Source organism: Protomyctophum parallelum (assembly GCF_964188405.1).
Source record: "Protomyctophum parallelum genome assembly, chromosome: 11".
In the NCBI taxonomy this organism is placed as follows: Eukaryota; Metazoa; Chordata; class Actinopteri; order Myctophiformes; family Myctophidae; genus Protomyctophum; species Protomyctophum parallelum.
Window position 1 is genome coordinate 27,915,486 of NC_139707.1, and position 25,008 is coordinate 27,940,493.

At 42.6% G+C, this 25,008-nt stretch overlaps 2 protein-coding genes across 2 annotated transcripts in view; both read right to left on the reverse strand.

The window, feature by feature from the left end:
• The window catches only part of lypd6b (LY6/PLAUR domain containing 6B), a 32,554-nt gene extending 24,398 nt beyond the window's left edge, over positions 1 to 8,156 (reverse strand). Inside the window, exon 1 of the mRNA XM_083776927.1 lies at positions 8,064 to 8,156. The gene's annotated coding sequence lies outside the window, so the exon portion shown is untranslated. The remainder of the gene's footprint in view (positions 1 to 8,063) is intronic.
• Positions 8,157 to 12,435: 4,279 nt separating this feature from the next.
• Positions 12,436 to 25,008, reverse strand: part of kif5c (kinesin family member 5C) — a gene marked incomplete at its 5' end in the record, with an annotated part of 39,222 nt that continues 26,649 nt past the window's right edge. The window contains 13 exons of the mRNA XM_083775937.1: positions 12,436 to 12,531; positions 14,508 to 14,724; positions 14,910 to 15,117; positions 15,398 to 15,502; positions 16,868 to 16,939; positions 17,159 to 17,219; positions 17,989 to 18,090; positions 18,237 to 18,346; positions 18,516 to 18,592; positions 18,867 to 18,984; positions 19,399 to 19,587; positions 20,586 to 20,732; positions 21,145 to 21,351. Coding sequence (XP_083632063.1) covers positions 12,528 to 12,531; positions 14,508 to 14,724; positions 14,910 to 15,117; positions 15,398 to 15,502; positions 16,868 to 16,939; positions 17,159 to 17,219; positions 17,989 to 18,090; positions 18,237 to 18,346; positions 18,516 to 18,592; positions 18,867 to 18,984; positions 19,399 to 19,587; positions 20,586 to 20,732; positions 21,145 to 21,351 — 1,617 coding nt within the window. The 3' untranslated portion in view covers positions 12,436 to 12,527. The remainder of the gene's footprint in view (positions 12,532 to 14,507; positions 14,725 to 14,909; positions 15,118 to 15,397; positions 15,503 to 16,867; positions 16,940 to 17,158; positions 17,220 to 17,988; positions 18,091 to 18,236; positions 18,347 to 18,515; positions 18,593 to 18,866; positions 18,985 to 19,398; positions 19,588 to 20,585; positions 20,733 to 21,144; positions 21,352 to 25,008) is intronic.

Consider the following 25,008-nt stretch of genomic DNA (forward strand, 5'->3'; position numbering starts at 1 on the left):
AAGTGCACTTCGTTTGGCAGGTGTGAAGGCTCATTCGAATCCTAATGCGTATCAAAGAACAGCATTCTACTCCGAGCAAAAACGGGGGTTTCGCTTTGCTTCCAATCGCACTTGATTACGATTCGGTGCAGGTGTGAATGCAATCCGCAGTAAATAAAGGAAATGAAGCAAACAATGTGGCGGGTGAGGAGCTGAGCTGAACACAGTTGGAGACGGAGAAGGCATATTTTACGCAGCGCAAAGATATCCCGTTACCGTGGATAGACGTGGTCGAATGAGGAGACTGAAGCCCTGATCGAAGTACATTAATCAATTGCTTAAGAAAACACATAAAAACACTGCAGTGTATTATAGCCTACAGAATATTCTGTCGGTCTGTCTGTACATGCCGTAAACATGGAGTGCTGTCACTGTGTGTGTGGGGACTGGGGAGTAGGGACTTTCATCTCGATAAACTTGTAAACATTTTGCGCTGCTGGCTGTTATATCAGTGCGCTCAGCGCTGTGCCTCCATGCCCAAAAGAACAGTGCATGGCTGCATGCGTATAGTGAGCGAGCGAGAGAGAGAGGGGGGGGTCCAGTCCCAGACGGCACGACACATGCACGTTATGAGTATAATTTTATCACCATAGATTTCACTGTGTAGGCTAGTTTATGAATGAAACACATTGATAAAGGTCCCCTCTGCTGCGTTTCCAATTGCTGCGGATGACTGTGTGAAGGCAAACCGCAGCAAATTAAATATGCAAGAATCCCAATTTCTCCACCCATACGCATCGAGTCTACCGAAGTATTAGGTGGGAATGTGACCTTAGTTACTAGTTACAGATTAGGATTATGAAACAGTACATTAACCAACTAAGCCCTATGTCGTGCTTCAGCTATTTGAAGATAGCAGATCTACAAGCTCATTATGCATCGCTCCGAGACGCGTTGCGAGCTTATTTTCAAAGGATTTTTATACATTTTGTAATAATCTGCATAATGAGTACTTTTAGTACTACAAGTACAATTTGATGCCAATACTTTTGTACTAAATACTCAAGTAAAATGGGAATACAGAACTTTTACTTTTATGTGTTATTGATACTTTTACAATAAGAAATGTGACTGAGTAGTTCTTCCACCATTGACCATTTGACTCTTGGCCATCGTCAGACAGGCTCTACGGGTCAGGTCAAAGCATTCTCGCTCAGTCAGCAGCCTCGGGCCAGGTCACGATAAGCAATGTTTGCTTGACCCAAGCCCTCTAGCAACACCTGACACCCCACCTTTCTCTGTATTGTTGGCTCTCGTCTTTGTTGCTTTTCCATGCACGCCCTGCACTTTGTAGCTAGTCGGGGTTCTGTATAGCACCAAAACCATTTATGAAATGTTTTGAACCTCTATTTGTTGCTGCGCCGCACGTTTACTAAAAGGAGTAGTAGGAATGCAAAAATAAAAATAATACATATGTGTGTAATTGATAGAAAATAAGTAATTTTTTGGATAAATGGTAATTGGTGCATTTATATAGCGTCTTTATCCAAGACGCTTTACATAGATTGTGCATTACATTTACACTAGCCTCGGTACCAGGCTTTCACTTTGTTGGTGCAAAAATTGAAAGCCTGGAGGAACGCATTGGCCGCTCTGGTCTAAAAGTGGGAGTCAACCCTTCCGGGTGGGCGTCGCTCCAAATGATGTGACGTAGCGCTGCACTAGGGGAGAGAGGAGGGGCCGGGGGTGACGGACAGATCGATGAGATCCAATCAGGGTGCGCGTTTTTCTGAGCCGCGACCCTCCCATCTAGGCCAGAAATGTCTAGCGTTAGCTCAGGCTACATTTACACTGATGCCGGAGGAAACCATGCAAGGCACCAACCTGCACATCGGGAGCAATAAGACAGAGTCTTGCTCAAGGACACTTCGACCATAACTCTGGGTGAGCTTGTAGATCTGCTATTGTTATTGAATGTCCGCCTATAATTATGACATAATATAATAGGCGAAAATTCATTCAGGCTATATTTTCAATTTCCTGAAAAGCAACAGTTTTGGACATGAAGGTTTCCCTCTCGACTATATACCGATGATTTTTACCATTTATTTTTATGTCTTTCCAGAAAAATGTAAGTTAGGATTTAGATTTTTTGTTTTTTTTTAATCTGCCTCAGGTCTAAATGGGATAATAAAGACACCTCTTCAAACTCCACTCCACCCCATCCCCTCCTTATGTCCTTGTATCAGTACTTTAGATCTTTAGATAGTGTGTGTTATATAGACAGATTTGATGTTTACCTGGTGTCGTTACCTTGTATGTAGCACTTACAACCCAATGGTTTTCATGGCCTTCCATTTATCTGACCATCTGTGGTCGTGCACGTTTTACGACACAAGCTTTAAGAGTGTCTGCTAAATACCTAAATTATAATTGTAAAATAGTAACTTTCTCCTTTACATTCCAGCCTCAAACAAACAATGTGCAACAGGGTGACAGACAGTGACACCATTATAAATTATAAAATTATATTATAACAAGTCACCTTCTGCTCTTGTTGTAGCCAAAAGGGAAAACTCATTAACCACTTTTTTCTAAATCTAAATCTCATCTTTAATGTTGTGGACAACGAGTCGCGATGTGATTGTAGAGTGGCTATTTTCACTCATTTTTTAACCCATTAAAACCGGGAAAGCATCTATGTCATTTCAGATTTTAGCAATATGTATATACTGTAGCAACATAAGCTTGTCAGAAAACTCTTAGGATTTATTTTAGAACAGATAGCAGATATGTAAGCTCACATCACAATCATTTTAACCCTTTATCCATATTGTATATGTTGGCTATTCAAAAATACAGGAGATATGCTCAGTGCATCACTTCGGGTCGTGTTGTGTGCTTGTATATCTTGCTATTTTTGAAAAAATCTTTAAAGTGTTTGAAATTTTTTACACAAATCTTCTCCTCTGGAGGTCCCTGGCACCAAATCATTTTCAGATGGGGGTCCGCCGCAAAATACATATCATTCTGGGCCGGGGTCCACAGATCTAACAAAAAGCACACACAAACATCACAACAAAAAAGGCCTAGAAAACAAACACTACCGTAGGTTTTCAGATGAGCTTACAATTGACTGCCGGAAATCATTATTTGCATATAGGAGGATTTTGGGGGCTTCTTTGAGAAGGCGGTAAACAGTACTACATCAATCACATACCCTTTAAAAACATCCTGTCATAACTATATGCAATGATATCACCCACAGCGTGACATAATCACAGTTTAGATGACACCAGTGTCATCTAAACTGTAAACTTTGTACGCATTTTAGCCTAGGGAGCTGACCTGTTTTTTTTCTCTTCTACATACCGCTAAATTAAAACCCCAACTCAAAGCCACTGATGTCACTGTGCTCAAATTGTACAAGATATACACGTGTTTCCGCTGTAATCACATTATAAGTGAGTGACAACATATTTTGCTTTCAATGTAAAATCTTGCTTCAGGGCATTCTTCCATCTAACTTTACACCCACACATACTGTAGAGGCATAACACCACCAATTTTGGTCACATTTTCTGTCACAAAGGTCTGATTGTGTGATCATTCAACAGCAAAGAAATGTAGCCTACTTCTTCTTGCCCGTCTCCATTTCGTCTTTCTGGTCATCTCAACCACTAAGCCAAAGGGAATTACCTATAGCTCAGGGGAAATATTAGACTTTTAGGCCATCAGGCTGAGGTTGTGCCACTCAAAATTTACTTGAGCAAAAGTATGAAAGTATTGGCATCAGAATATACTTAAAGTACCAAAAGTAGTCATTATGCAAAATGTCCCATTACAAGTTCTCAAAATGAAGTTTTCACGGTGTTGACGAGCTTCATCTCTGTGAGAAGTTTCGAAATAAAATTCACCCATTGAGACCATCCAACTTCGTCAGCTTTTCATAACCGAGGGCAGCTACACAATATTTTGCCTCTGAGAGCTAAAAGTAAAAGTAGGCTACAGACATTTTGAAATAATAATAAAAAATAAAAATTGTACTTAAGTACAGTACTTGAGTAAATGTACTTAGTTACTTTATACCACTGCATAGTGCATATCAACTTTCTTTATTCTTTCATCCATCCATCTTTCTCCAGCCGTTATTCCCCCTGCCCACTCCGTCCATATGGCATGACCTGAATCAAAGCAGATGAGTGGAACAAGGCCCCCTTCTTTTGAGTGATAAAAAGTTAATTGCTAGTGTGTGACCACTCAGATTCCTGGGTCACTGCCCTGCACGCTGCTCACTGCCTTGATGAGGTGAACCAACAAAAGCAACTTCAAAACCTCTCTTGTCTTGACCACAACCCACAAATGTAATGAACAGCTTTCACCAGTTAACTCATTTAACATTGGTCAATGCCTTTAAATCCGAGAAAGCGTCTGTGTCATTTTTTGTTGTTATATATAAATTGAAAGCCCTACTACTGGATCATATTAGTGTCACACAAAACAAAAGCATCAAACGTAGCAGATCCACAAGCTCTAAATGCGACACTGAGCTTGTAGATCTGCTACTGTTTGACGCTTTGAATTGGACACCTGAAAAGTAACAGCTGTGGACATTATGGACATATGAGGTTTCCAACCGACAGAGACAAAATGCAGCTCAGCAACCACCAGATCACAAGGAGTAAAGACTCCACAACGCCTCAGTCCCAGAAACTGATATTTGCAGAACTACAGCACAAGAGTTCACTGAACTGATAATCTATTCCAGAATGATGATAAAGCAATCTTATTTATTTATCGTATTAGCTCAAGGCACAGGCAAATTAATCTCCAAAGTGTAGGCAAAGAAACAACATCAAAGACGGCAAGCAAATACATATAAAGAAAAGAATAATCACAGAGAGCAGGGAAGGACTGAAGTGATTTCATAGTAGAATGGGTTCTCCTTTTCTCGTCGTGAAATAATAATGCGCCTGCGGTTATCTGAAAGAAATCTAGCATGATTAGTCCATGGCACTCTCCCAGCGGCCGGTGGCCCCCTCACATCTTTTAAGCCTCTCCTCCTAAACTGTAAACACACACAGGCTTGTTATGCCTTACTGCCAGGACTGGTGCCCAATAAATTAAATCACACACCAGACAACTGTAGTGTGTCACATAATCACATTACAGCATAGTTGTGCCAGAAAAGCTTGAGAGTTTTGAAATGTCATCTGTGCCGTGCAGCCGATGATTCAGGTAATTATGTTCTTGTTGTACTACTGTACATGTCAATAAGAGGCCTATTCAAACACTGTCTGGTGTTGGTGTTTACTGTTTGTTTCTCAAACTTTTTTTCATGTCATGCCAAATTGATAGGATGCACAAAATACATAAAACATCCTTCCAAAAAATCCATACTATATTCACCCACTCTTTTACTTTGTAAATCTGTGATGTGACAATAAATCTGATTCCTTCCGATTCTGAGGAGAGGCTTCCTCTCTTCACTGACCTGGAAAATGACTGAGGAGGAGAGATATGAATGAGGGTCTGATGAGAGGGGAGGAGATAAAGAAATGACAGTCGTGTGTGAGCGCATGTTTTCTATCTTTGTGAGGACATGGTTGGTTATCAAAAGGAGGAACATTTCTTCCACCATTTTGCACTTAAAAAGGAGCACTTCATCCATTTTCAACCGTATCTTCATATAATTGGTCCTCACTAATGCTAATGATAAAGGGATGACAGTGCCTCAGGAGGTAGAGCGGAACCGATTAGAACCCGGGCTCCTCCTGTGTTACCGTCAAAGTGTCCTGGAGCAAGACACTCATTCATGCCTTCATCCCATCCAGACTCTCCTATACGGTGTCACCACCAAGGTTCTCAAGAAACTACAGTTACAGTACGTACAAAACTCTGCCGCCTGCTCACCAGAATCCAATCCAGGGAGGGACCACACCACACCCGTCCGCCGTGACCTCCACTGGCTTCCATTGAAGCACAGAATAGAGTTAAAATACTAATCACCACCTACAAGGCCCTCAACAACCAGGCTCCCCGCTACCTCTCTGAACTCTCTCCAGCGTCACGCCCTCTCCTGTTCCCTCAGGTCGGGTAATGCCAAGTTGCCAACCTCCTGGACGTCCCCAAGACAATGAAACCAACCTGGGGCGACTCTCCCTCTGGAACTCCCTCCCAGCTCACATCAAAGATGCCCCCGCCCTCGGCACGTTTAAAACACCTAAAAAAAAATTTTCAGACTTGCACCCAATCCCCTCTTTTTACCTTTACTTCTATAGCTTTTAACCTTTTAAGGTGTCAGTGTCTTGCTCAAGGACACTTTGACACACACGCGCGCGCACACACACACACACACACACACACACACACACACACACACACACACACACACACACACACACACACACACACACACACACACACACACACACACACACACACACACACACACACACACACACACACACACACACACACACACACACACACACACACACACACACACACACACAGGTTCAGTGTCTTGCTCAAGGACAGCACGCAGCCAGGAGGAGCTGGGGATCGAACCAGGAACCTTCTGATTCCATGACTACCGCTGTGCCTCTACCTCCTGAGCCACTGCTGTGACTCCACCCCCAGATGACGTAACCGTTTCGCGAAGGAAGGGTTGAACAAATGTAGTTGAACAAACTACATTTACTGCCAGTCAGACACACAACTGCACACCACAAGTCCCCTGGGGGCATCATAAAACAAATACCACACACGCCAACACAACAGTCCACATCGTCTCTGTCGGCTGGGTGGAAACCAAAAACAGTTAATTTTCAGGATTCAAATGCAAAAATAGAAAAGTAGCAATAGTATCTACTGTACAAGTTCAAAACTTGTAGATCTGCTACTGTTGATGCTTTTGTGTGACACTTTAGTGTTGAAAAAAACATTAAAATACGGAGATAAGAGGTTTCTGCGTGACAGCAATGATGCGATGTTAAGATGTGTTTTTAAGTTCTGGGTCCAGTTGGTATACTGAGGGTAGAAGCATGCTGCGTGGACCATCTGTCCACAACATGAACTTCTGCTACACGCATGCATGCACACAGCACACACAGTGTATGCCCCGGGGCCACAGGAGGAGGTTGTAAACAGAGAATGGCTGAAACAAATCTGAAATTAGAGCACGGACATTAATTTCAAATTGTCCTCTGCTGCTGTGGTGATAAAAGCATATTATAGGCTATTTGTTGACAATGTTCAGTTCAGGATTAGCCTTGGTTTAAGATAATTTAAGACTAGGCCTATAGGCTATGTATTTTATCCAGTCTGACTAAAATACACATACAGTAACATCTACAGTATGATAGTCTTGATCCAAGGCTAGTTCAGGACACGTCAGTTAGTTTCCATTACAGGCTTGTTATATTGCATATTGTTGCATTGCATATTGTGTTCTGACTATCATAGAACACACTCATTTGAGTATCAAAAATAAAGTGGTATGACAGAGAACTTAAGCTTGGTGGTGGTGTGGTTATGATATTATAGGTTTACTGCTGAAATTAGCTCTGTTGAAGTGCATCTCCTGTCCTGTTATGGTCATCTGTTAGCCCTCCAAGCAGAACCCAAATGCTACTGAAGTTTCTGACATTTGTTCGACCCAGTGCATTCAACAACATATCAGAAAAGTTTTACGTAGGGTCCCGAAAGGGGCTAGTCATCTGTCATGGTTGTTAACTTGTAAAACGTTTAGAGAGAGTGGGCGTCCAACAGTCCACAGCACAACACAGGACAATGCTTCTGCTTGCCTTATACAAGCATGTTGGCTAACCTATACCTATCCCTAATATAATTTACCACTTTGTTGTTTGTACTGGATAATCTTTCAGTCTCCGTAATATCGACCGTTTTGCTCTCACTGACTCACTTGATAACATAATAGTAGTCTTCGAATCTTTTGAGACTAGCGCATGAGTGCAGACTATTTAGATAATACTTTTCTGTAGGGGTCAATATTAAAGTAACGTCTAAATCTGCGTTTCAATTTAAACCTCAGTTATGGCCTCATGGGTTAAAAGGCTTACCTGTCTCTTGACTGGGTCTACAGACAGTGAAGATGAGCCATGTTGTTGATCGTTCCGGACGGTGCCGTGCCGGGTGGAAGCGACTGACAGGCGGGGAGAGAGCCGAGGAGCAGGCGGGGAAGAGAGGCGGAGCCTGGAGCCTGTATGTCAAGGTGAAGTTAGTTAGGCTTCCTGATTCAGGACTCAGGAGAGTCGAACTCAAACTTAATTTGGAGGGTGAGGTCACAGGTGACATGAATATTATGTATTTGGCTGCGGACCCCCACCTGAGAAGAGTTTGTGCCAAGACAAATTCCACCATACAAGATTTGTGAAAATATTCTATATTATTATTTCCACAAATTTTTCCAGATTTTCCTTTTTTTAAATAGCAGATGTAAAAAGTCAGTAGGCCTAGATACTGTAGTGCTTAAACTACTACTACATTTTGATGTTGATGCTACAGTATATTGATACATTTTGCTGGGACCTCTGGCCCCCCTCAAGCATAGGGGGTCCCCGGACCCACTGCCGTACGGATATAATAAATAGCTGTCAGTGGTTTTCAAATGTTTTAATACCACTAGGGCCCCCATTTTACTTAGTTTTACTAAAGCGTGATGAAATGGGACATGTGCATCGTCTAATCTATAGTCAACACAGGTGAAAAATGTAATCATTTATTGAGGGAAATTTCAGAAACCATACTTTTATTAGTCTTTTATTCAAATGAAGTCTTAGTAGGTCTGTGCACATCACAGCCAAATAGAAACAGGTTGCTGTTCAAATGACATCTTATCTGGACATCAGAGAGAGAAGAGGTCTTCACCATGTTTCAGCCCAAGGACCTTATAGCTGAGAGACGAAGCAGAGACCCATCTATTGTATAAAATTGTGTTGCAGATTAAACTTTTCTTCACCAGTGTGTGTTGGATTCATTTTAATGTATTTTCTGACATTTAACCACTTAAACCGTCTTAGTGATTACTTAGTGAGCTTGATCGATCACTCTGTATACTTGGTCTGCTATTCTTTTTAAATAGAAAATAGCCAATCTATAAGCTAACAGCGACTCGCAACGCAAGGCGTTGTGAGCTTGTAAATTTGCTATTTTTGGCTAAAGTTCTCCTCAGAATAAGAATGTGAGGGTACAAGAGGTTAATGTAATACAATTATCCTATCGCACAAAGATTTGCCCCCCTGTAGTAACTCTGAGGACCCCCCTACGGGTCCCGGACCACCTGTTGAAGACCTGTTGATGACGGTATACTGACCAACCGCATCATCTCTCAATGTGCGTCACATCTCACACGCACACACACACCAACAGCACAAGTGGCATTGCATGAAATGTTATGTGGCACACGTTTAACATTATTTAATTGTTGTGCAAGGTCACAAACAGAATTTAAGAAAGCACTACTCGTACAAAACTGTGCCACAGACAGATACAGTAGACCAGTGGTTCTCAATCTTTTCAGGCCGTGACCCCCCAAAAGAATAGTTGAACTGGGGACCCACTACCCTGACAAGCACTTGGAATTGTAGGAGTTGAGGCATTACATTTAGTGTTACTTGGTTCCACTTCCACCACAGATAAATATTGTGAAAATAGATCTACAAGCTCACACCGCTTCACAACGAGGCAGTGGGCTTGTAGACCGTCTTTTTTTCTTCTTAATGCCTTATATTATTTGACAATTTGGCCAATTCTGACCCGTTTTTAGGCATATTAAAAAGGTCTACTTTAGAAATGTGCAGATACCCTGTAATTACACTGTAATAGGCCTACTGTATGTTGCTTTGTTTAACTGTTGGGTGAGAAAACAATGTTGCAAATTAAGCCCCAAAATCATGTGGGGACCCCACTGGGTCCCGACCCACAGGTTGAGAACCACTGCAGTATAGACCACAGAGAACCAAGCTGGACAATCAGTAACTTCTAGTACTGACTAGCAACGATAGGTCAGGATTGCAATCTCATTCTCTCCACAAACTCGAACACAGCTTCAATATCAGTTTATTATTACAACCATTTAAGATATCCCCACATGAATATCCTCAATCATGGATTGCGATAAACCCCAATAGTTTAAACCGTGAAATCTATATACAATGGCATATTTGGGGGTTGCCGACTGTTACTCCAAGCCCCATGAAATACTTTTCACCCCTATTCAGCATCAAAGCCCTCCGCTATAGTCATGGATATGGTTCAAACATCAACAACAACATACTCTGTGGGTTTCATGACGTGCTGAGTAACTGAGCAGCATCATGAAAACAAGGAGCCTGGTTATACCAGTTCATTCATCCATTTGGCAGAAATAATGCCAGGCCTACCCCTGGCGCCATCATCAGCAAACATTCATTACTCAAAGCAGCCTAATTAAGTCCTTCAGAAATGGGAATATTTTTGTGCTACTTTTCCTCAGTCCTGCATTTGACCAGGCCAAGACTGATTCTATTTTTGTAGATTTTCTGTGAAATAGGTTTTTTTGTGTGCGTGTGTGTGCCTAAAACTTTAGCAAAAACCTAATTTAGTGTTTATTTTGGATCACAAGTGTATCCGCTTTCCAAACATAAAGTCATGGGCTTTTGAGTATGTCAATCATTGACTCATCTGCACATTATGTTTGGGCCGGATCACGAGATTTCTTGCTCATTTTGGGGATTTCAACAGAATGATTGTTCACGTCCTTCTTACTCAACCAACCCTTATAAGACTGTGCTGTGAGCGAGACAACACAACAACCAACCACATCACTCGACCAACGAAACCAGATATTTACAGACAATGCAAAGGTTGTGGTTGAACAGTAATGTGCACCAAAAATGCTCTCTTTGGACTCTGTGCTCAGAGAGCGACTATACCAATGGTTCTCAAACCTTTTCACATCAAGGACATAATATGTATTTGGCCACGGACCCCCATCTGACCCCTGTGGTTCCCCCAGTTTGAGAACCAATGGACTATACATTTCCTCGATACATCAAGATTGTTCAAGTTACAAAGGTTTTACAATGAGATGGTGGATCAACACTGTTTTGCATCCTAGTACACATAGAACTATAAATATACTGTACACATTGAGCTTTACTGTAGTCCCTGTAGTGATTACCTCAGTAACGTGACAGCACATTGTTAAAAATGTACCAAAATTAAAGAACAAAAGTCAATAAATGAATACAAAATATATAAACACATCCCATAAATAAAATGTATTGAAAAATTATAGAAATACCAATATAAAAACAATCAATATTAGCACATAGGCCCATTGTGGAAAACAAACAATATAAAGGCCAAAATTAAAGAAAAAAAAAAATACAAAATATATAAACACTACATTCAATAAATAAAATGTATTAAAACACAGAAGATAACTCTCAGTGCAACGCAAAGTGCTTCTCAAAAATAAATAATAAATAAAAACAATATAAAAAACATTTTAACATTCATTAAAACAGAGTGGGTTCCAGTGCTAAACCTTAGGGTCTTACAAGAATTGTTTAATAGTTTTTACATGATCTCGGTAATCCTGTAAATCCGGTAATCCTGTAAACAAAGATATAGCTCATTAACCTCAGTTACTCAACACTTGTTTTTAACATTTTCATTGGTGAGCAGTATACAGACAGAGAGAGATGATTAATGCTGGGCAGGTAGTTCGACAGAAAGAGAAAGCATCAGTAGCATTAATGCTGGGCAGGTATTTAGACAGAAAGAGAAAGCATCAGTAGCATTAATGCTGGGCAGGTATTTAGACAGAAAGAGAAAGCATCAGTAGCATTAATGCTGGGCAGGTATTTAGACAGAAAGAGAAAGCATCAGTAGCATTAATGCTGGGCAGGTAGTTAGACAGAAAGAGAAAGACAGGTAGAGTTGGCAGGCAGTTAAAGCCGCACTATGTAACTTTCCTCTTCTCCACCAGATTTGAACCTGGTGCTGACATTTTTACCGTTGAGCTAATAGAGACTACCTGATTGCTCATGGGGAGAAATTGAATCTTGGAAGGAGGTAGGGCCCGCCTGAGAAATTGAATCTTGACCATCATGTCAGATCCTGTGTCTAGGTGAGACATGACCTTTGACACGAGCTAAATGTCTCAATAGAAGAGCAGGGAGTCTAAATACAACCACCCCAAGTTATAAGGTATTAACATAATTACATTTTATTCATAAATAAAATTACATAGTGCCGCTTTAAGACAGAAGGAGAAAGACAGATACAGTTGGCATGTAGGTAAGACAGAAAGAAAGACAGATAGAGTTGGGGCCAATGCCAACATACATAGTAGCAGAGGTTGAAAGAGGAAAGCACTTCTCGGCCATCTTAAGGATACAGAATGTTTTGAGTACTGTGGTCTCAGTAAAGGCAGAATGGTGATGTTCTAGAAACCCAACGAGAAAGGAATGTCCAGTATTGTCTATTGTTGAAGAAGAGGTCCAATAATACACAGGAGAGAGTTCAGAGTCTGTCCTTTACCTATAAAATAATGTGAGAAGGAAGGCAGAGTGGTCAGTTACAGTACCATTTCAGTGATTTTGGCTTATACCGTTTATTGGTGTGAAAGGCATGTAGGCATGCAATTTCAATCTGTGTGTTTATGAGCTACTAAGTACTAATACATATACAGGTATGTGCCGCCACCTGGTGGTAGACTGAAACATGTACCACCATCTTTTGAAAAAGTGTGATAAAACAGAACAATTTACAATTTAAAATGTAGGCATTTAGCAGACGCTCTTAATCCAGAGTGACTTACATTAAGCAAGAAAAAAAAAGCATGGCAATACATCACATACATACAAAGTAGTTATCATGAAACATGCGTAAGCTAAGAACGTAACAGTGGAATATCTATATAATGAAACTAAACTATACATATATACTATACTATGCTATACATATGTACTATGACGTGCTATGACTACATACAATGCAATTCTAGTGCTGTCTACATAACATGCTATAAGTCTGTATCGAATGCTATCTAAGTCTACAAAAAGTGCTATCTAAGGGGGTAGGGTAAGGGCTACGGGCCATGATGGAGTCTGAAAAGGTGGGTTTTCAGACTACGGCGGAAGATTGGGAGTGGGAGAACGCTCATAAGAATGGCAGGCATGATCTGAAGTTAATTAATATAACATGAATGAGAGCCTGCAGCTTCCATTAAGTCCCACAGAGATATATTTGACATACACTAGATTTTCTTTTACAAAACTGAATGGATATGCTGCTTAGCTGATGGCACACACATGCACGCACGCACGGACACAATCACCCGAGCACGCACGCATACACGCACGCACGCGCACACGCACGCGCACGCGCACGCACACACACACACACACACACACACACACACACACACACACACACACACACACACACACACACACACAGGCCATTCCCAGGGTCTGGGGTCTTCTAAGGACCGATTAGATGCTGGAGTTCTTTGAAACTAAATCAGTTAATGTGCATACTCTGACTGGGGACATTAATCTTCACAAGGGCCAATGGACATAGAGTGCACCAACATCAATTAGAGCCAATCTGATTAATTCATTTTCAAAGTGCCAGACAAAAGAAGAATAGACTGACCATGGACATGCGCTCTAAAATGCAATTTGCCTTTGAATTGAGCATTCAGCAAAACACATTGTCTTAAAAGAGGAAATAAGGAACTTCTGCAAAGACTTCAAAACAGAGCTCTGTGGGAAAACAACTTGAAGAAGAAATAGCGCACATTCAGATTTGAGTTTCTAGGTGGCCAAATCCTACTTGTCACAACGTTTTTGCAAATCCCCAGACAAAGCCTTGACGTGACCCGTTGTCATGGCTACCACTGTTCCCACTGTCCAGAAGAATGGCATTGCACTCGACAGCAAGATTATTTTACTGTGTTTAATTTAGTCGGGGACAATGTGTTCTCTTGAGCAGTGGTCTCCCACTCAAGGGTCCTTAAGGGGGTTTCCGGGGTGGGGTGGGGTCGGGGTGCGGTGTCCCCAAAGGAAGTTTAATAACTTTAACCCTATTGTAGATCGGCTATTCGAAAATAGACGATCTATAAGCTGCCAACGCGTTGCATCGCAACGCGTTGGGAACTTTGTACTTATAGTAGAAAACAACTGACTCACTGGCACAAAATCTTTTCAGATGATGGTCTGCAGCCAAATACAGATTCATTTGGGGATCCTTTGACATGAAAAACATTGAGAACCACTGCTCTTGAGACTCTTATCTGGGGAGATGCGGATGGCCTGGAAAGTCACAACGTGACGCATTGTGAACGTCTATTTTATCTATTCATCTTACAACAAACGTATATAGAGCTTAATTAGTTAGATGAAGGTTAAGTAATAAAAATATATATTTGAATAAAACAAATGTAACCTCAATGTAACTCACAGGCAACACACAACACAACTGCATGTGTTTAGTACAGCGCTGGGACCTACTTGCTCTGGTGCTGGGGGTGCTGAGGCTGGGGGTTGGAGTGGGTCTGCTGAGGGTGGTGGCGGGGCTGCGACGTTTGGGGTTGGCGGGGGGTGTGGTGGTGACGGGGGCTGACAGGGGCTGGGCACCGCTGGACACCGCCCCGGATGGAATGTCCCATTGATGAAGACGAGGAGGGGTGCTGAGGTTGGTGCTGATGACCGGCGCGGATGGGCTTGGCTAGAAAACAAACAGGAATCATTCTATATATCACACATTAATCACTTGAATTAATCCTAGCAAAGTAGCATCCATATTCTGAGGGGGAGATTCACAGAAAATAGCCAATCTACAGTATTAGGTCATTTATAAGTGACTTTAAATCTTAACCCGTCATCTGACGGGTTGCGAGGCGATTACGGTACCTATCTGTGCTCTCCTGGACATGTTCTTGGAGCGCACAGCCTCCTTGATGCGGTCCACCTCCTGCTGGTAGCGCTTGCGGTCCCTCATGGCGCCCTCCTTGGCGTCCCTCAAGGTTTTTTCCAGGGCCTTCACCCGCTCCGCCGTGGCCCGCAGGCGCTTCTCCAGCTTGGGCAGCTCACAGCGCAGGTCTGCGTTGTCCCGCACCAGCTGTAGAACAACAGAGGATGCCGCAAACGTTTCAGCTTGAGTGCCAAAAGATACATTTGGTGTCTCCCCGGAAAACCCAGACTTATAAAATTACATCATGAATCAACCACTTAACGCAGTAGTTTAACCCCCAAAAAATACTTATTTTCTATAATCTATTGATTGATGGATTGAGTGATTTTTGTTGTGTTCCAGAGCCAATAATTTGATGACCAGCGAATTCAACTCAAAGATAGTGTGTGTTTTGTGTGTGTGCAGGCGTACCCCGGTCCTAACTGACCTGTTTGTGGACCTTGGTAAGTTGCTCCAAGTTGTTTTCCAAGAAGATGATCCTCTGTTTCTGAGCCTGGCTTCCTCCAGCCTCATCACTGTCATTCTCTGCACTCTGAAAGGTCAGAGGTCACAGGATATACAATCATAATTCATAAAGACCAGAACATGTTGGCCCAGTTCACTACAGACAACATGACAACTTTTGGGCTGGCTTGAGTGTTGGCTGACTTGATGTGACAATGGTCCTTTTCCCACAAAAGGAGCCATGAGATGGTGCAACAGTGACCTCATGTGGAGATCACTGGAAACACACAACAACAACCCACACGGAGACAAAAGACATGAATCCTGCCATTTGAGATAAGACAGAGCAAGAGGCAAGGGTAGAGAAATATAATCTAAATTCCAATACCGCAACTTTCACACTCGCTCACTCTCCTCGCGTCCTCCACTCGCTCCTCGGCTCCGCCCCCAGCGAGGAGGAGAGGAGGAGGAGAGGATTCGATGCGAGGACAGAGTGGTGGTCGAATTTTACTCTAGAATCGGAATGCACTACGCTGTCATTTCAAAGCGACGGCACATTCCGCGATCACTAATGACGTGTATCAATTCAATTCAATTCAAAGGGCTTTATTGGCATGGGAAAACATACGTTAACATTGCCAAAGCAAAAGTGGTGGAACAATACAGTGTCACACAGCTGGATCACTGGAACTCCGAACAGCCGTACAGTCTACAGAATAGACAATTCATAATTGTGTATGTATTGGTAACATGTGCAAGGCAAGGCTATTTATTCCTGAAATAGTGAATAAGCGCCAGGATGCGCACACGTATAAATCACCCGAGTGACCGAGTGGGAGTGAGCGAGTGGCCGAGATTTGGGGTATTGGAATTTAGCTATAGTTACTCTAGACAATAACTAATACATGTATATACTCAACAGAATAACTCAGTATTTATTGATACTACTAAACAGAATGAGCCATTCTTAGCTTAAAGTTGTTCAAATGCAATTGTGTACAACTACAAAACTACAGTAATAAAATAGATGGTTGCTGAAAATTCATAAGAACAGATTGTACACATTTCTCTTTAGGTAGTCTATGTCAGTGGTGTCCGGGGACACCACTTCAGTTTAACAACTTCAAGCCTATACAGTACATCTGCTTTATACAAAATCTTGAAAAACAAATCAGTGTTTTTCAAACCAATATTTTATACTCTTTGGTTATTAAAAATAGCAGATATAACAAGTTCATAGCGCGTCACTTTGTTCCGTGCTTTGAGCTTGAATATTTAATATTTTTGAAAAATCGTGAAAGTTTGTAACTCAACATTTTAATTCATTGCTTCTTTTGGAGATGGGTTTCCACAGCCAAATACATCTTTTGGGGGTCCTTGACATGAAAGAGCTTGAGAACCAGTGGCCTATGTAAGCAATGTACAATGAGTGCTGTTCTCTAAGTGTCCTTACGTTCTTCACCCGCAGATGCAGATCTTGGATGAAGACCTTGCGGAGGTTCAGTAGAGTCTGGAGCTCCTTAGCCTGAAGGGATGAAAGTACATGGACCTGACTCATCATCATGTCAGAAACCTCTCTTCTAACTTTTTTATGTTTTTTCCTAAACTAACACCCTACTGCAGCGTCACACAAAAGTATCAAAAGTAGCAGATCCGCAAGCTCGTGTTCACAAGAGTCAGAGTAGATGTTGACCCTGAAATAATAATAAAATCAGAGTGTATGGTATTAAACTACGAAACGTACCACGGTCTCCTCCAAACCCTTCAGGTCTTCCTTGGCCTGTTCTCGTTTGTCGTTCATGAACCTGGTAGGTCAAAGGTCAGGAGGACAGAGGAAACATTAGCTTTGCTTATAGAACACCGCCACTTTTTAAACCAGTGATTCTCAACCTGTGGGCCGGGGACCGCCACTTTTTAAACCAGTGATTCTCAACCTGTGGGCGGGGGACCGCCACTTTTTAAACCAGTGATTCTCAACCTGTGGGCCGGGGACCGCCACTTTTTAAACCAGTGCTTCTCAACCTGTGGGCCGGGGACCGCCACTTTTTAAACCAGTGCTTCTCAACCTGTGGGCCGGGGACCGCCACTTTTTAAACCAGTGCTTCTCAACCTGTGGGCCGGGGACCGCCACTTTTTAAACCAGTGATTCTCAACCTGTGGGCCGGGGACGGACCCACAGGTTTTTTCTCTCAGGCGATGCAGAGATAATGAGGTGGGCAGAGTGGCTCAAACTTAGAATTTACAATATAGGCATTTAGCAGATGTAAAGTAAGATAGGTGAACATGAGGTAATACATTAAATGCATAGAGATAGTAATCCAAGATCTTAGGTAAACTAAGAACAATCCAAATCATCAGTCTAAAATAAATAGTATAACATAAATAAATAAAAATCTGTACACAAAACTAAACTATAAAGACTATGGGATGTCAGGTCAACAAATGCACCTGTAAAAACCATCGGATGTCGGGTCAACAAATGCACCCGGTATCTCTACATAACATGCTATCTAAATTACATTTTAACCTTAAGACTGCCTTGACGTCAAGGCTAGCTAGGGGCAAAGTGCTTACACCAGTCTCTGCAGTTTCAGGTCTTTCTCCTGTTCCTCAGCCTTCAGCTTGTCATAGTCTGACTGCAGCCTGCTCTGCTGCAGCTGGAGAGCCTGGTTCAGACTGGCACAGACAGAGACAGCAACACGTTAAGGTCATGTTATGTATGGTTCATGTATGTTCCTGTCACATCAACACGTTAAGGTCATATATGTTCCCGTCACATGACCACATGTCAGCCCCTCTCGGTCTGGGCTCATAGTGCTCACTCTTTGAGTTCGTCCAGCAGCCTCTGCTTCTGCTCGATCTCGTCTCTCAGGCGGGACAGCTGTCTCTGGTGCACCTCTCTGTGGTTCTCCATCTGCTCCTCCAGGGTCTTCTACACGCACGCACACACATGCACACGCGCACGCGCACACGCACACGCACACACACACACACACACACACACACACACACACACACACATCCCAGATTGAGGCTTTTAATCCCGGATTGTTAGGATACTTATGTAAGATGCTTCTGCACATATTGCTAGTTTGTTGTACCTTCATCTCCACAGCATCCTGCAGTCTGATCATAGTCTCCTTCTCCTTGTCCATCACTGACCCCTCCTGCATCTTCCCTGAAGACGCCAAGAAGAAAGACTGATTGATTGATTGCTTGATTGATTGATCGATTGGATTGATTCATTCATTGAATACAACATTTAAACAGCACGAGGTACAGTAAGACATTAATTCAAGCTAAAAGGGATAACACAAAAAAGTCCTGGGGACCCGTTTCCATTGTGGCCCTACAGTAGGTAATTCAATTAATCAACAAAACAAAACAAACAAAATAACACATCAACAAATACAAAACACTCCAGAGGGAACCAGTGTCTTCCCTTCACTGACCCTGAGCCTTCAGTTTGGCCATCTCCTCCATCAGAGCATCGTGACTCTCCTCCAGCTGTCTCTTCTTCTGCTCTACGTTCTGCATGTAGTCCGTCAGGGACTTGATCTTTGCCTGGTGCTGCGGATCATACAATGAGACACAACAATTAGGCAGGAGGAGGGGTTCATTTTGGTTTTGTGTATGTCTGTGTACACATACTGTATGTACTGTACACATTATCCTTTTTGTCATGTTATGATGCAGGACTCGACATTACTTGAGCAATTGTTGTTGTCTATATCACCCAGTGTCGCACCCGTAATATTTTATGATTGTGTCATGGACAGACAGACACGCGACACGCATAAATATGAAATCATGGCATGTTATCGATCGTACTCACTGTGTGTATGTGTAAGCTGACAGGAGGACAGTTCTAACCTGGGACATGAGGAGCTGACAGGAGGACAGTTCTAACCTGGGACATGAGGAGCTGACAGGAGGACAGTTCTAACCTGGGACATGAGGAGCTGACAGGAGGACAGTTCTAACCTGGGACATGAGGAGCTGACAGGAGGACAGCTCCCTCTCGTTGGCCTGCATCCTGCGGCTGGTGTCCTGCAGAGTGCTCTCCAGCGTCTTGCTGCGCGTCACCAGGGACTTCACCTCTGACTTCATCTTGCTGATGTAGAGACGAGCCATGGTGAACTCCTCCTCCATCACGCTGCTGCTCTCCGCCATCTGAGGAGGGACCGCCGCGCACGCACGCACGCACACACGCACACACACACTGGGTTAGTCAGGGGCCGTATCCATCCGTCCGTCCGTCTGTGTGTGTGTGTGTGTTTGTGTGTGTGTGTGTGTGTGTGTGTGCATGAAATGCATAATCCTCAATGCCAACCCATCTGTAACTCTGTGGATCCATTAAAGGTATATTCAGTGATTTCACTCAAAAAACCTTAGGTTTCGTTTTTGGCTGTGGGACCCAGCCTTTCGTCCAATCAGGATAGAGAGTCAAAAACGAAACCTAAGGTTTTTTGACCCCCAGGGGTTAACTGGGGACAGGGAGGAACTCCTTATATGGCCAGCACACTCTATAGTAGGGAGGACTATCACAACAAAACAAAAAAATAAGTGATATTTGAATTAAGTGAACTCACTGAATATACCTTTAATAATAAATAATACAAAAATAAATAAATGAATGGCCTACTTCATCATACAAGAGTGTCACACAAAATGTGTGAAAATAGCAGATCTACAAGCTCACAATAAGGAGCAATGTGACACGCGTTGAGCTTGTAGATCTGCTATAGGGATGGTTCAAGGGAGTTCAATGGACAGGTGGTGCTATGTTGAGAGGTTTTCGCTATTGAGGGCTATCGCTCCTCAATCCGTTCTCTAGATTATATTATAGCTCTATGATTTCACAGTGTAAACGAGTCATGTGTTTAGGGGTAGGTATTTGTGTGGGTGCTTACAGTAGGTTGGTAGAGTACAGGGTATATAAGTGATGGTGCTTACAGTAGGGTGGTAGAGTACAGGGTATATAAGTGATGGTTCTTACAGTAGGGTGGTAGAGTACAGGGTATATAAGTGATGGTGCTTACAGTAGGGTGGTAGAGTACAGGGTATATAAGTGATGGTGCTTACAGTAGGGTGGTAGAGTACAGGGTATATAAGTGATGGTGCTTACAGTAGGGTGGTAGGGTACAGGGTATATAAGTGATGGTGCTTACAGCTTTCAGGTCGCTGGTTCCCAGCACTCCTCCGATCTCACTGAGGTCCCTGAGCAGCAGGTTGAGGATCTCTGCTGCTCTCTTCCTGTGGTGACTGCTGAGGTCCTGGAGGCTAGACAGCTCCCTCTGCACCTCCTCCAGAGTGCTCTGGAAGCACACACACGCACACGCACACGCACACGCACACACACACACACACACACACACACACACACACACACACACACACACACACACACACACACACATAGTACAATGAATAATGAATAAATATAAAGTGCAGAGAGTTCAAGTGTTCAGGTCAGTCAGAGCACAAGTCAAGACCATAATGACTCTGAGTGGGGGTGGAGGGAGGATAGAAGGGGGTCAGGGGGGACATCAGCAGCATTGAGGAGCAGGATAAGGGGTTTGAATGTCGGGGGGTTTGAATGTCGGGCCTTCAGTCTTTAGGGTCTTCCTGGCCCTCCTCAAAGCCCTACTCCTAAACAGGGCCTCAAGCAAGGGCAAAGGGGCAGCCAATCACTATTTGACCAGCAGAGGGAGGTATATAATATCTCACCGTCTTGGTGTTGAGCTCGTCGTTGAGCTGCTCGTTGTGGCGGTTCCTGTTCTCCACCTCCTGGCTCTTGTGGTCGTAGTTGACGGCCAGCTCCTCCAGCGCCTGCAGCACCTCCTTCACCTCCTCCTTGGAGGAGCCGTTCTCCCGCTGGAGTCGAGATAGCTCCTCCTGGAGGCGCTCGTAGTCCCTGCGGCTAGAGGCCAGAATCTGGAGCGCAAGCACACATCAATCACAGGTTTAACCCATTTAGGACTGAAATCTATTCTACAAATGTCTTCTAGATCCTGACAGTTTTCTGAAAAACCTATGTTTCTATGTCAGTGGTGCTCAACCTTTTTCATGTCAAGGACCCCCAGAATTATCTGCATTTGGCTGCGGACCCGCATCTGAAAACATGTTGTTCCAGGGACCTCCCCCAGAAGCAAAGATTTGAGTTAAAAACGTTTGCGCTGAATGAATATATATTCAAAGATTTACGCCACATTTCCACGATTCTTCAAAAATCTACAAGCTTGTCTTATAGCAGTAATAGGGAGCAGGTTTTATAATTGTCGAATCGCAAACTTTTTAGAAAATCACAATTACTTTTGCATAATCGTCATAATCGATTCCAGGTTGAAAAACATTTTCAAAAAATAGTGGAAGTAGCAACTAGCAATTACATTTACATTACTGCAACTTGTTCCTGTTCGCAGATGATTCCTGTCTCGGACAGGAGCAAACTGCAGGTTGAAAAGACCCTCAGCTCTGAACTCGGTAGAATCTGCACCTGGCTTGCTGATAACAAACTATCCATACACCTGGGAAAAACTGAATCCATTCTCTTCGGATCAAATAGTAATCTCAGCAAGGCAGATAGCTTCTTGGTTAGAGTGGGTGACAATATTATCACACGAAAAGATGAAATTACCTACCTAGGTTCCATCCTGGAGGCCAATCTTTCCGGTGATAAAGATTGCCACCAACGTAATCAAAAAAGTCAATCAAAGAACAAGATTCCTTTACAGGATCTCCTCACTGGTCAACAAAAACACCTTGAAGACCTAGGTACAAGGTTTCTTTGACTATGCATGCACCTCTTGGTACCACAGCACCTCAAAGGCCCTTAAAACAAGGCTCCAGACCTCCCAAAACAAACTGGTCAGGCTCCTACTTGGCCTCACCCCCCGAACCCACCTCACCCCTGCCCACTTTGACTGGCTGGGATGGCTTAGGGTCGACGACAGAGTACAGCATCTTGCAATGGGTCTGGTCCACAAGATTCGATACACCACCAAGATACCCATGTACCTGTCTAGATACTTCCTTAATGTAAACGAAGTCCACACCCACAACACCAGAGGGTGCACTCCCTCTGGTGTTGTGGGTGTGGACTTCGAACCATGTACAACCCAGATTCGGCACAAACAAGGGACTAAATTATTTTCGCTCCTATGCCACCAAAATGTGGAATGCCCTACCAACGTGAATGATGTGAATCCCTTGACTCCTTCAAAACCGCTCTCAAAGGGCACCTACGGACGGCTGCAATTCGAAACTGGCCCCTGTAAAATCTGAATCCCCCCCCCCCCCTTTCCCCTCACTGTATATGTTTATTTTCCCTTTTTGCTTCCTTTATGATGAATTCCTGTTCTGTTCTTTAACTACATAGAAGTGTCTATTTGTACGTCTCTAAATGTTTTGATGAATTGAACAAAGTGGACCCTGTTGTAAACAAGTGTAATGCTTAATTGGGTCGTCCACTCACAGTTAACAGTCTTTGTATTGAGTTTGTGCTTGAAATGTACTGTAATTATGCAAACTGTTAATAAATATTTCAATAAATCAATCAATCAATTACATTTTCTTTTTTGATTGTGCAACTTTTGATTACGAAGCCTAAAAGGCTCGATTTCAGAAACACAATAGAAACGTTAATCACAAATTATTAATGGTCAACGTAAATGTTAAATCGTGACAGGCCTAATGAGCAGCATAACAAAACACTACTCTGTTGAAGCCTCATCCAAATGAGCCCTTGACTCTGAGGGACTAACTAACGTGATAGAACAGCGACTGTCTCCGACTCCGTTCACCCTTGTTCAAAACGTTGTTCAAACCACTTCACAACACTCACGGCTCCATAATAGCAGCGTTGCCATGGAAATGCAGCTCTCATTGAAATGGCATCCCTACTGCTGTAAGTAGAGTCCATTAGTGAAGCAATGCATCATTCTGTGTAGTGACTGCAGTACAGTAGAGTAGAGTAGGGGACCAATGGTTAACTGCAGTACAGTAGAGTAGGGGGCCAAGGCTATTGTCATACTGTTATACCATGAAAATACTACGTAATAGCGTCGCTGTCGGCCAGAAACCGCTTATCTCCATACTGTGTTTCTTTTCGCAAATCCATGCCCTACTTGATCGCGCTACAGCGTCACACAAAAATAGCAAAAGCAGACGATCAGATCTGTTTTGAATTTGAATCATGTGTAAAGTGGCAGTTTTGGACACCCGACAGAGATGCTAAAAATCACTCCCGTGAAATGAGGGGCGCTCTTGTCATCGTACATCAATTTATGTTAGGGATTTTGAAATGGCCTTCTAAAACCTACGGCAGTTTTATGAAAGACAACCTGAAACCAGAGGTTTTTCTGGGAAACTTCACAGAATGTAATCTGAAAAGGACCTACAAGGAGCCGTGCACGCATTCCTGGCTTCAGAGATAAAGTAACGCTCTCTCGGCAGCCGGTCTAAATGTGTTATGTGAGTATTCATATTATGAGTATTCTCATATGATTTTTACCAACATTTCTAATAGAATTATTTTACTTTTGACTTGAAAGATATATCAGAAAATATATCAGCAATTAACTAGCCTCAAGCCCTTTTTTGTTTTTCTCCAATAGTGAAAACAGCAAGCTCACAAATCGGCTATTTTCACTATTCTGAAAATGTCAGAATATTCTATTTACGTTTTTGGGGGAATGTTGTACATTTCAAAATGCACTTTCAAAAGTAATATTTTGTACATTTGAATACTTGAGTATTTCCTTGAATATATATACTTTTTTTTTTTTTTTTTTTTTTTAAGAAATATTTTTGCGGCTTACGCCTTTTATTGGTTTTTTTTGAAGGGACAGACAGTAGGCTGACATGAAACGGGAGAGAGATGGGGGAAGACATGCAGTAAAGGCCGTGTCGGGCTCAGGAGTCGAACCCACAGCACACTGCGACTGGATTACCAGTCGGGTGCCCAGACGGTTACGCCACCGCCTGGGCCAATATACCGGTATATACTTTGTTGACCACTGAACAAATATAGCAGCACTTGTTCTATTTTATTCTCTTATGGACATGAGCCTGTAGTCAAATGCTAATGCAATACTCTGCCACTAGATGGCGCCCAGCACTAACATAACTGAGGTCACATTATATATAGTTTTTTCTTCTCTTTGACACCTGGCTATTAATGTTTTATTAGTAATAGATGTGCATATTCCACACTGATGTAATTAATTATATCCAACAATAAATGTAAAAGTTGTCGAGAATGCTACTTCTCTAGCTTGTCTGATTTTTAAGTCCTTGTGCATCACCTTTGAATTATTTTGTGAATTATTTTGTGTGAAATAAACAAACAATAAATATACAAATCCTTGTGGACCTTTTTAGCGATAAAGGAAGTGCTTATATCAGACAGGTGTGATGACATCAGACAGGTGTAAATGGTAAATGGTGCATTTATATAGCGTCTTTATCCAAGGCGCTTTACAGAGATTGTGCATTACATTCACCCATTCACACACACATTCATACACCGATGGCAGCGGAAACCATGCAAGGCACCAACTAGCACATCGGGAGCAATTAGGGGTTCAGTGT